We start from the raw sequence: 13,052 nt of genomic DNA, 5'->3' as shown, positions 1-13,052 counted from the left end.
TTATCACAACAGCAGTAAATGTATTTATTATGAATCTAAAACACAAACTTAACATCATAATCCACCCACAATAGGGAAAAGAACTTAATGTGGTGTAAACGTGCCCTAGCAGTTTGTAGTGATCATTCACCCAATACAGACTACAGATTCCTGTACATTTCTACATTTATGAACTTCCCTTGGGTTTTATAGGTTTTCTTTGTAATTAAGACTTTAGATGAGGAGTTCACAAGCTACATATAAAACAGCAATCAAGACAGCAGTCTGGTAAAGGGACACTGGTTTTGTTATATCTATACTACATATCTATGCCTGCAGGATTAAACAGTTATTTAAAATAGTCAATCTCAAAAGCTCCAACCTGAAGTTTCTCGATGATTGGTCGACAATCCAAGGCAGGTCCTCCTTGTGCATCTTTAAAGCGAGGCCCACCACGAGCAGACATCCTCCACCCCATGGCTGCCCTCTGTACCATGTTTGCATGATTCTTCATGAAAAGTGTATTCACTTGGCTGTCCAGGTCTACTGGAATTGCTATACCACGATTCTTTGCTTGAAAATGAAAAACAGTGAAACCATTAAACTGAATGTTTTTTTTTCTTTCTTTACTATCTAATTTTAACTATTAAATGTATACAGATTCATCAGGGCATCTCTCAGGCTTTACAAGAACCCTTACTGCTGTTCTCACAAAATACTACAGCTAACTAATGCACTTTTTTTTGTTCTATTTCAATAACTATAGTGCTATTTGGTGGGAAGCATTTTATTTTTATGATCATAATTACAGTCAGAGTTTTAAACTTTTAGGAGACTTCTTTTCTTTGCTTACCCGTCAAGGACTTAAAGTTCTATGCAAAATTTTATCAACTTTCTGCTGAGGTTGAAATATGGCAAACAGTACTAACACTTTTATGCTAATGTATACACTGGACAAAGTATTATCTAGTTCAAATTCTCACTGACAAACTCTTACAAGGTTTATGCCATTATCCAGTGGGTTCTTCTTCAGTTCTCAAATCAGTTTTGTCTCATTTAAGCAATGAGACATGCACTGCAATACTTTCATGGACTTTTCTTTTATGAAGCTCAAACATGCCTCATAATTTCATGTATACATAACACCATATTTCACATTCACTCCATAAAATAACTTTTTATATATAAATGTAAAGACAATTCAATAACTATTCTGAAAGCTTTCAGTAACAGAAGTAACAAACAGTAAAGGCTGTTCAAATAAAAAAGTTTAAAATAACTGATATAAAACCATTTAATGGCAACATCACACACACACACACACACACACACACACACACACACACACACACACACACACACATATACACACACACACACACACACACACACACACACACACACACACACACACACACACACACACACACACACACACACACACACACACACACACACACACACACACACACACACAAACACACACACACAAACACACACACACAAACACACACACACACACACACACAAACACACTTGTAAAAGTGTTTGGCTGAAAGTGATGGTCAAGCTATGACTGGTTGTCCATACTTCTCCACATCGGGGGACTGTCTCAGCTCATCTGATGGGTCACCCCGCAATGTGTGCCTGATGCTTCCTCCCAGTGGGCCATGGTTGATTGCCTCCAATGGGAGGTACCCCAAGTCAAACTGGAGCCCTAACAGAAACAGAGGACGAACTGACTTGTACAGATCTTCATTCCATCATAGACAACGATTCCAACTACCTTTGAAAAGAACCTCATTTCTGTAGCTTGTAATTAGAATCTCATTCTTTTGGTCAGTAACCAAAGCTCAAAATCACAGACAAGAATACAGGCACGGGGTAACCAGTAAACTTACAGCTTCATTCTATTACTCATGTCTCCTTTCACTACCACAGTCCTATACGACATCTGCAGTACTGCTGTCAGTGACCTCATAATCCACACTAACATCTCTTGTGACCATGTAACCAAAGGCACCTAAACTACTTGATCTGCTTCACGTATAGAAAGCAAATATACTTTTTTCAGAAAAAAACAGCCTTTGATTTGAAAATGCTGAATTTCATCCAGTTGCTTTTCCCTCAGCGAGCAAATGTTCCAGCCCAAGCTGGAAATCACGGTCAGTTGAAGCTAAGAGGACATCCTCTACAAATAAATATTTGATGCAACCCTCATGTCACCAACCTGGAATATCTCCAGAGTTAGGCTGCAACTATGGCCCAAGGAAATCACAAACAGGATGGCAGACATGAGACTCAACTTTGGCAGAATCTCTTTTGCCCATCTTGAATGCATTCACGTCAATGTCAAGAAGAGGGACACATCTTTGTCTTTTCAATTACAGTACAGTACCTAAACAGCACTGAGCAAGTGGTTCTCTAACCTCAGTGACCTCAGTGACCTCTATCCCATGCCCTATGATATATTTCAGGGTGTACGGTCATAAACATTACCTAGGTCCACAAAACACAGACTATTAGTATTGGCAAACTCACAAGATTTATGCAAGATAGACGAATGATCCACTGTTCCACAGATAGAATCGAAGCTATGCTGTTCCACCTGAGTCAGTCTTGACTATTTGATGGACCTTGTTTTGTATCCTGGTACATGTTTTCTCAAGGTAGCCGAGAAGTGTGATATCTCTATAATGGTACATATTCTCCTGCCCCAAGTCCCTTTTTTGAAAATGGGGACCACTTCACCAGTTTATTAATCCAAAGATATTGTACTTGCCTACCATACAGGAATGAAAAAAAATGCATTAACCATGACATCCAAGCAATGTCTGTGGATTTCAGAATTTCTGCCCATAACTCATCTACGTCTGCAGCCTTGTCAGATTTACCTCTTCTACAGAAATGGGTCTAATAACATTATCTTCTTGGCGGTGCTTTCTAAGAGGAAGCACATCTACCAAATTCAGGAGTTTGACACAGGGCTTCTTCTTCTTCTCTCAACCTTTCAACAATATTTTCAGGCGATAACAGAATTTCACCTGCCCTTGCTGAGTATAGCCTGGGTACTATCCCACCTTCTCCTCCTGAATTCCCAGACATTCAACAGTTATTCTCCATGATGTCAACAGATTCCTCCCCTATCAACAATAAAACATGTTAACAAACAATTTACAATATGACAGAATTATTAATAATTAACATAATCAACCTTTATAATCAATATATTCAAGTATGTAGAATAATTAGTCAGCAAAATTAATAACACAGAATTTAGATTCAATAATAGAATAAGATGGTTGTTTGAATGCTTTATAAAAACATGATGACTTTATGGGAAACATGCTACACAATTTCATAACAGAAGATTTAATCAATGGAAAATTGTGACAACTGAATCACTGATATATCTCAGAGAAAAATGCAACTCTAATAGGAAGAAATGTTTGGCAGCCAGCCATGACTTTAGAATGGCCCTCATATTTGGCTTAAAATGTTGCTCTCTCCCTTTCAGAATCTGTGATTTTTGTTTTTTAATCTTAAATTTTTGTCAAAAAAGAATGCAACTCATTACAGTACAGCTAGAGGCATCTTTTAATTTAGAAAATGTACTTTACTGTCAACTTAAGACATTACGAATATTTTAAAATATTCCCAATTTACAGCCTTTGTCCTGTAGAAAACCATGCTGACACCTCCAGTATTGTGATCATGCTATTATTTACACTGTAACAAGGTAATAAACAAAAACAATTTTAAAGGCTATGCAAAATAATATATACCAACTGGTACTCTAACACTTTCATCGAATGCTCAGTGCATTAAACTACCCTGAAACTACCCTCATTATTAACAAAAAAAAATTATCAGCAAAATAAAAACACAAAAAGCAACATTCACTCTGAATTCATGCATGCAGAGATGTGTACATTCTCAGGTTGAGTAAATACCATTAAATACAACATACTGCCAATTAAAGAGGGCTTATTAACAGAACATCATCTATACATACACACGTACATGCATATATATACACGAGCGTGCGCGCACACACACGCACACACACACATATATATATATATATATATATATATACTGAAAACATTAAGACATTCAGAGACAAAAGGCATTATGGGTAAATGCACCCACATACACACATGACATCATGCTCATTATATCATTGGACACGTTATGCAGACATCTACCAATCATTTTTCATAAAAGAATAGGTGAACCATGGGCTCTGCTTTTGAGGTACTCTGTGCCCTCGCAATCATACAGGTACACAGGTCAACCACTGGGAAGGGGTTATGTCTTTCTGCAAATGCTCCTTATTGATGTGCCATATCTCATATAATCTTGTAGGTTAAGTACTGCACATAGTTCAGCAGCCTGGGGCCAATTAGGTTCCATAATGGTTCAGCCTAAAACACTTGGATGGCCCCATTTGTGAATTACCACTATGCCATATGAGCTGTGGGAGTGTTAAGCCAGACCCTTAGGCTGCCAACATGAGGTTGCACATTTCCTCTTAGCAGAGAAGAGCAAACTACATCTTCATGCCTGCCTAGGTGATGGCCCTCTCTCTTTAGTGCTTGATATAACTAACTGAAGGGCCACTACTGTACTGAGAAGTAATGGACTCAAGTCTGATGGATAGAGTTGACGGAAAGCAAAAAAGCTTACAAAAAAGGAATGTGTGAACAATAAGAGTATTAATGCGTAATTTACATTTTCATCACCTCTCAATACCGACATTCTATTTTGAGCGCCATACTACTGTCCTTCACTCCCACTGCTCAACAACCCGTTACAAAAATACAGCACCTCCTAGTGCACCACTCAAAACTGGATCAGCTGGACAGCAGTGCAAGTCAACTAAATGATGAATTAAAAAATGAAAGCATTTATCTCAGGCAGCCTATGAGAACCGACATACATAAAAATGTCAGAGCTCAGAGATAAGAAGAAACAATGGATGTTTCAGTGTTGGGGAAAAAATTAAAAAATTCACTTCTTGTTAATGTAATGTAATCTGCCATAGTGTGTCAGAGAAAATCTCCACTTTACTTTCAATTAGCTGTCATTTGTCAGCAAGTTAGAGACCCTAATTTATCTAAAAACAGTTACCACTCTTTGGATACCAGATAAAATAATATGCAACTCTTTTGTTGTCTAAAAGTAGGAGTATTTTGGAAATTAGTACATATTTAAATGCAAAGCGATATTGACAGGAGGATATTAAAAACTTCCATGAATCATATTTTTAGGAGACACCCCTGGAATCAAACTATAAATGATATACCCCAGAACCAATTAACCTGTAAATGATATATCCTAGAACCAATCAGCCTGTAAATGATATATCCTAGAACCAATCAGCCTGTAAATGATACATCCTAGAACCAATCAGCCTGTAAATGACATATTCTAGGACCAATCAGCCTGTAAATTATATATCCTAGAACCAATCAGCCTGTAAATGATATATCCTAGAACCAATCAGCCTGTAAATGATATATCCTAGAACCAATCAGCCTGTAAATGACATATCCTAGAACCAATCAGCCTGTAAATGATATATCCTAGAACCAATCAGCCTGTAAATGATACACCCAGAATCAATTAACCTGTAAATCTAACTTCCTTATCTATGCAATGAAAATATGAAAATCTGTCACAGCCTTACAAATAGTTACACATTAGTTCGTTTTGTATCATACGTGTAACCACCAGTTGTATCTATGCAAGTGTCAAGTGCATAATGCAACATAAATGTCCTATGACACACTAAGTCATAGAATTTCATCATGGGTATGTCTCTCAGTGCAGGTGTTAGCTAGGCAGCATAGTAGAGTCACAGATGCATTTAAATCCATTATGTGCCAATTACCTACCATATACTAGCTCCGCCTCACAACTCATACACCTGTCGAATATCTGGGAGTATGGCTGTGCACAGTAGTGATGATAGTAGTCCTCAAAGACTGGGGGAAATATATGAGACACTGCAGTCAGAGAAAGGATGGTCAGTTTTAAGTAGAGATGGTCATATCAATCACTGTGACAAAATCTCAAGTGACCATAAGTAATGAGCCTGTAGACTGAATATAAAGACAAATGTAAGAGTAGGGCTATCACAGCAACATGTGTATGGTGGGGAAGAGACGTCAAAGAGCAGTGGCCACCACCATCTACCCAATGCTGCCCAGGTGGAGACGTTAAAATCATGTGTAGAGCTAAGGGTCAGAGCATCCTTATCAGGGGATATTCCTTGTCTAATGATGGACAATGTTATGTCATCAATCTCTTTGGTGGCTGTCACATTTATGCTTTCATGGACAGCCATGCTCCAAAGTTAACCATGGTCACAAAAGATGTTTAGGAGTTCCCTCTTAAGACTAGGCATTTCTTGCAGAAGACACTAACTGATTGTGGGGCTTCTTCAACAGCGGTTGTTCTGTTCACTGAAAAGAACCTAGCAGACCTGAGTTACTCAACCATCTGGTTAATAAATGGTACTTCTCTAACAAAGGCAAAGATGTGCCATCAACTGTACAGTATTCATGAATTTACAATACGTGGTACATTCAAATAACTGCCTATTGGTTGATGTCCAGGAAGTTAGTGAGGTCATACAATGTGATGTAGAAGCAAATTTATGAGATGCATAAAGTCCTGGGCTAAACACCATCTGTGAAATCTGTCAGACTTTGAGGTGGCAACAATAAAAGCATAGACAAGAACACTGTAAGTTTCTCAAGTGTGGGATGACTCTTCCACTCAGCCAGAATATCTGGCACAAGGTACGGCTGCTAGGTCTTGCCATATTATATGGGTAGAGTAAACATTTTGAACCTTGTGTCAACAGATTAGTTGCTTCAGTATTCCTGAGAGAAAACGAGGTGTATGCAGCATTCACAGAGTTGAGACAATGCCTACCTGAAGCTAGCAAACTCTCAAGATATTTCAGAGAATGGTATCTTCTTGGAAAACCATGCAAATTTGTTACTGGGGCAGAAGGAACTTCAACATTTCCCCCTCTCTTCCCTGTAACAATTTGGAATTGCAGTGCTCTTAATGAGGTACGTCTTCCATGAATGCAGAATACTGCGGAAATGTGGCATGGAAGGGTATGTACTTTTTCTGGGCAGGCTCGTATCTGACCTCTGATTTGTAATTACTATCTTAGTCAGCAAGCAGAACAGGTGTGATGAGCTATTTAAGGTTATCCACTGCTACAGCGCTGTCACCTGCTAGACCAAAGCTGATATGACAGGTTTAGGTATGTAATTGAACACAGGGATGCTTATGGTACAGAAGACTTCCTGAAAGTTATTACTGTACTGCTACAAAATGTGAGTCAATACTGCAGATGTACCATTACTGTTTTGTTAGACTAGGGGACTGACAGTTCATAGGAGTATTTCTCCACAATAAGCTAGTAATGTATGATAGATGGTCATAGTTTTGTTTTACAGTTTTCAATCATTGTGCATGTGGCACTCAGTAGGGATATGGTTAAAACAATTGTCTGCACATATTAGTTGTTTAGTTATGTTGTCATTGGTGGCACTCAGACTTCTTTTCTGCTTTTTTTTCTTCCCATAATGAGGCGGGAGCTCACTAGACTGTTGCTGCATTGCAACTTAGCGTCAGCATTTTGTGATTCCGTGTGCAGACCTTTCAATGTATGTAGCTATTGGCATTTTTTCAGATTTTCATGCAATCTATCATATTTTTTTAAATCATTATTATAGGAGTAGGTTCTTTTTAAATAATAAAGGAAGAACATGAGGCTATCATCTACATCACAGTACCTGTAGAATACAAAATCAGGAAAATGTGCCATTGACTATAAGGTGCTTCTTGTGCTTATAGTAGGTTGACATAAAATGACAGCAAATAAATTAAAATTTGTAATGAAATTTTGTGCAAGTTGATTTACAACAAACTTACCTACATCAGCCAGGGTTTTAATGCAGGACTCTACACAGCTCTTCTGCACTGTGCTTGGCCAGCTACAATTATAAATTCTGAAAGCAGACTGTAACAACTGGATAAAAACTGGCTGATGTGTCTAAAGAAAAAAAATATATATAGTGCTTATAAAAATGCCATTAAAGTAAAGAGCATATAAAAACAGACTTATTGTTTTGTTTTTTTTTTGCTGTGTAACTAGACTGTAAACATGGAATAGATGTTCTTTTCTGGCCTGTGGTATTACTGCACTTACAAAAATGTCACATGATTATATCCATACATCTGCATACATCTTGTTTGGTTAGGAAAGTGACTGAGTAATCGTAGAAAGACATGTTCTCTGCCATTGCCTTTGACAGGTCCACATGATCAGATGTTCTGTCCTAAATTCTCATCCTGTTTACTTGGTACTATAAGTGACAGTACATGAATTTGGGCTTTAGAGTTTGTCAATGACTGCAAATTTGGAATTATTTTAACACTGCCTAAATGAGGTATCTGGAAACTGTTTAAATGATAGTATTTTTTTTTTTAAGGAAGATGTGCATATGTATTCTGAGAGGCCTAACAAAATAATCCTGATTATTATTCGGATTTTCACTAAGCTTACAAAATGCAATTACGCAATGCATTTGTATAAAGTAGAAACAGTTAACATTTCCTACATAATAAAGCAGTAATAAAAATGTCATTGCTCAACATTTTATGCAGTTTTAAAAGCAATTACTAAACAGAAAACAATTAATTTTTCTACATTATAAATAATGTCAGACCACAATCTGGAAAGAGATGTTATTATTCTATACAGCAAAGAGAACCAGAATACCACTTTTATGATTTTATTTTTTCAAAAATAGTTACTGAAAAAACAATCTATACAGTGTTTTCAAAAAATATTTTCCATTGTATATTTAATTAAACTTTAAATTATAAACTGATGAAACATGACCATGCCATAAAAAGACCATCAGTGTAATTGTCAGCATGCAGTCCTTGTAGTAAAACACCTGAAATGTTTTACGCATTCTAACAGTAAAATTGTGCTACATACCGAAGGGGGAGATGCGCTAAAGGCATTCAATGTTACAGTATATCAGAAGAGAGAAACATTCTGCTTACAGTTAAAAAATAAATAAACATATCGTCCATTCTATCACACAAGGAAATCACAAAAAGTTGGAACAGCCAGCCTCCACCCACTAGATAAGATTTACAGGTAGCTGTTGATGGATTAAGACTAAAGGGAAAAAAAAAGACTTCAGCAGGATAATTCATCAAAAAAAAGTAATGAGATGGGTTCCTTGGGTTTGAAACAGAGAAGAGAAACAAGGGGACTGTAGTAAGATGTCAGAGAGAAAATTATTAAGCAATGGCGCTATCTGTGAACCAATGGATATAATATGACTGGACTTTGCTGTTTTGATTTTGTCTGTATTTGTTTGTTAAATGGATTATCACAAATGTTTCAACTCAATAAAGAGATTTATGCTTACAAAGGCAGAAACAATATGAATGTAAATAATGGTCTTAAGCTGAAACCTACTGGATTAATGGTAGAGAGGGTGTAATGAAAGAGAGAATGCACAGATAAAGTTATTAAAACTTACCAATAAATACAGCAAAGCACTGTAATATCTGGTCAGTGAAGAAAGATATTTAAAATAAAAACCTCTGGGGTTAATACTGAGAAAGAGGAGATAACCCTTGGGTAGCAAACCTGCTTAAGTTCATTGGCTCTCACTTCCTGAAATCCCAACTCGCACCCAGTGATCTATAAAATTAGATAGCACCACTTATAAATACAGACGCTCAAACAACATATGATCAGTTCTGCATATTACAAAATGGTATATATATTGAGATTTTTAGTATTTTTCCTATGTTAATTTGATAAGTTTTTCTGCATAGTTGCCTAGTTTGAGCATTTTCTGGCTTGTTAAACTTGATTTCTGCATTTTTAGCTGTATTTAGAGCACAACCAAAAGCTGTTTACTGAATTTCCTATTTGCACTTAATTTTAAAATCGTTTTTTTCTCAAAACTTGCATATTTTCTGTCTTTGGCCTAGCACTCTTGTGTGGGGTCATTTACTGTACTCCAAAAAAAAAAAAGCTCAGCACTTGTCTTAAAAGCATCTTCTTTTCAGGTTTAGCACTTCTGTATTATACAAAGTCCATCACTAGCGAACCCCCCCCCCCCAGGAGTACCCACTTCCTTACTAAGTCCTCTCTTATTCAGTTACACCCCTAACTTCTTAATTTCTCTAGCATGTCGAAGGGCCAGATGCTGGCGTCCTCCCCTGTCCAGTTGGTGAATCTGGGAATATTGAGGCAATGTTACAATTGCCTCATGTACACAGACAACCCTCTCCTCCTCCCACATAACACAAATACTTGCGAGAGATCCAGCTATTTGGCCAAAATGGAGGCTGAGCTCTCTCAACTCAGGACTGGCAAGACCAGACAGGAGGAGAAGGCAACTACACACACCACAAAACCAGTCTCACATAAAGCTATCACAACAATGAATCAAACACATAAACACACAAAGACATACTCGGAGGCTCTGAGCAAAAATTTACCTAAACAGCAGAGGCCTCCAAAGCAGACACCCAAGCAACTGCCACCTCATGACACACCACAGGCAACACATAAACCACAAAATCAGTGTGCAAAGCAGTCACAGCCCTTAAGGCCAAATACAACACCAAACATACTTGTCATAGGTGACTCCATAGTCAGACACACTGACATCCCACTCACCAGGCTGAATAAGGAGAGGGTCACAGTAAGCTGCCTATCGGGCGCTAGAATCCGCCACATAACACAAGCACTCGGGTCACTCCACAGCAAGTACAAATATGACACAGTCATTGTCCATGCTGGTGTGAACGACCTGAGACGTACCTCCCTGGACTACATGAAAAGAGACATAGAGGAGCTCTCTGATTATGTAGCCCAGGCAGGTATGACCCTGACCCTGAGCAGTATCCTTCCTTCACCAAGAATGATGCCACAACATAGAGACAAGATGATCAGCTTTAACAATTGGCTTAATTTCTGGTGTCATTCAAAGGGGATCCAGTGTCTGTCTGCCTGGGATGACATGCTTGACAAGCCACGCTGCTTTGCAAGGGACGGCTTGCACCTGTCACCCCTGGGATTCCGGATATTGGCTAAGGCTCTTGCCACCCCCATAGTGCCTTTTTAGGCAAGGCTCAAATTCTAAACCTACCACCCTAGAAAACAAAAATGGGAAGAAACTAAGGGTAATGCTGCTCAATGCCAGAAGTCTAAATCTCAAAATGCATGCACTCGAGGCCCTTCTCAGTATGGAGAACATCGATGTCTGTGCTGTAACTGAAACCTGGTTCAAGGCTCCTGAGAGCACCCCAGCACTATCAGGTTTTAGCTCATATCATGCGTTCCGGCCCCAAAACCCAGACCACACCACAAAAGGAGGGGGTGTATCCATATTCATCAAGGATACCCACACCTCCAGGTTGGTGGCAACGCACGAAGCATCCAAAACCATCCAGGTGCAATTAACCATAGGCAAAACTGCTCTACAATTTGTAGCATGCTACAGGCCACCCTCTCAAACTCAGGAACCCCCACACAGCCTTCCTGAAGACACTGGAGGGTATAAATGTATCTCCAAACACCATTATATTGGGTGACTTCAACTACCCGAATATAGACTGGGAACATTACTCAAGCCCCAACTTTTTAGCCCAAAGGTTCCTGGAGTTCATAAATTCAAATGCCATGGAACAACTAGTCACCGTTCCCACAAGAGGAGAAAATATACTAGATCTCATCATCACAAACATGGGGACAAAATGCTCCACACCGGAAGTATATCCCTCATTGGTGAGATCAGATCATAAACTAATCTCACTGGAAATTCACATCCCCCCCCCACCCCAAACAAAAAGACCACAGTGAAGAACTTCTAAAGCAAACTTCACACTACTCAAGACTGGTGTGGTATCCTTCAAGCCCCCCGAGCCAGTGGAAACCACAACCCAAGCTGTGGAAGTCATTACAAATGCCTTCTACGAACACCTCCAGGACTGCATGGATCAGGCAATCCCTAATAAAAGCAAGACTCTTTCCACCAAGGGCAAATGTCCAGTCTGGTGGACCCCAGCCATAAACAAACTTTACAATAAGAGGAGAAAGCTGTTACATGATAGAGCAAAATCCATAAAAGAGAAGACACCCTTGATCATTATTAGTAAAAAAATATGAGCACTAATAAAATCATCCAAGGCCAACTTTGAGAGAAAAATTGCCATAGATTCAAAAGACAATCATAAGGCCTTCTTCAGCTATGTTAGAAACCTGGGTGGAATCTCCCAGATATGCTCAGAATTAGTCCAAAATGATACAAAAATCACTGAACCCACAGACATTGCCAACATACTGGCGGACAGGTTCAGTGCAAACTTCACCCCCCTCTCCCCCCCAAAAGGAGAGATAACTATCCCAGCGGAGTGTAGCCTCCCAGACATCTCAAATGCGCAGGTAAAAGCTGCTCTCTCTAAAGCTAAAAACAAAGCATCAATGGTGTCCCCGGCTGTGTGCTACACGAACTCAATGAGGAACTAAACCCGCACATAAGGCAGCTGTTTAATCTTAGCCTTACCACAGGATACGTGCCCAAGGAGTGGCGTACAGCAACTGTGGTCCCACTCCACAAAGGCGGTGCCTCTACGGACCCTGGTAATTACTGCCCCATAAGCTTAACAAGCCTGGTCTGCAAAGCTATGGAGAGGATCATAATGGAACTCATAAACAAAGACATAGGGGACTTGCAGACATTGGACCCGACCCAGTTTGGCTTCGACAAGGGCAGATCATGCCTTTTGAACTTGATCGACTTCTTCGAAACAGTCACCAAGGCCATTGATGAAGGAAAGGCAGTCCATACAGCCTACCTTGACCTTGCAAAAGCTTTCGACACAATACCCCACTCAGGTATTATAGAGAAACTTACCAGCTTAAATGTAAACCCATATGTCACAAGATGGGTTGCAAACTGGCTAAAGGACAGAACCCACAGGGTCAGAGTTGCTGGCACCAT

At 39.1% G+C, this 13,052-nt stretch overlaps 1 protein-coding gene across 2 annotated transcripts in view; it reads right to left on the bottom strand.

Annotated features, from left to right (window-relative positions):
• The window catches only part of ITPR2 (inositol 1,4,5-trisphosphate receptor type 2), a 2,416,542-nt gene that overhangs the window by 923,653 nt on the left and 1,479,837 nt on the right, over positions 1–13,052 (bottom strand). For both annotated transcript variants that reach the window (XM_044087657.1, XM_044087658.1), the window contains exons 34-35: positions 7,942–8,062; positions 362–552 (exon numbers count right to left, since the gene is read on the bottom strand). In XM_044087657.1, the coding sequence (XP_043943592.1) occupies positions 362–552; positions 7,942–8,062 (312 nt within the window). The remainder of the gene's footprint in view (positions 1–361; positions 553–7,941; positions 8,063–13,052) is intronic.

This window comes from Protopterus annectens, chromosome 11.part0 (assembly GCF_019279795.1).
Source record: "Protopterus annectens isolate FY-2018-M chromosome 11.part0, PAN1.0, whole genome shotgun sequence".
In the NCBI taxonomy this organism is placed as follows: domain Eukaryota; kingdom Metazoa; phylum Chordata; order Ceratodontiformes; family Protopteridae; genus Protopterus; species Protopterus annectens.
Note: the sequence above shows the minus strand (reverse complement) of the source record. Positions and strands in the feature narration are given on the sequence as shown.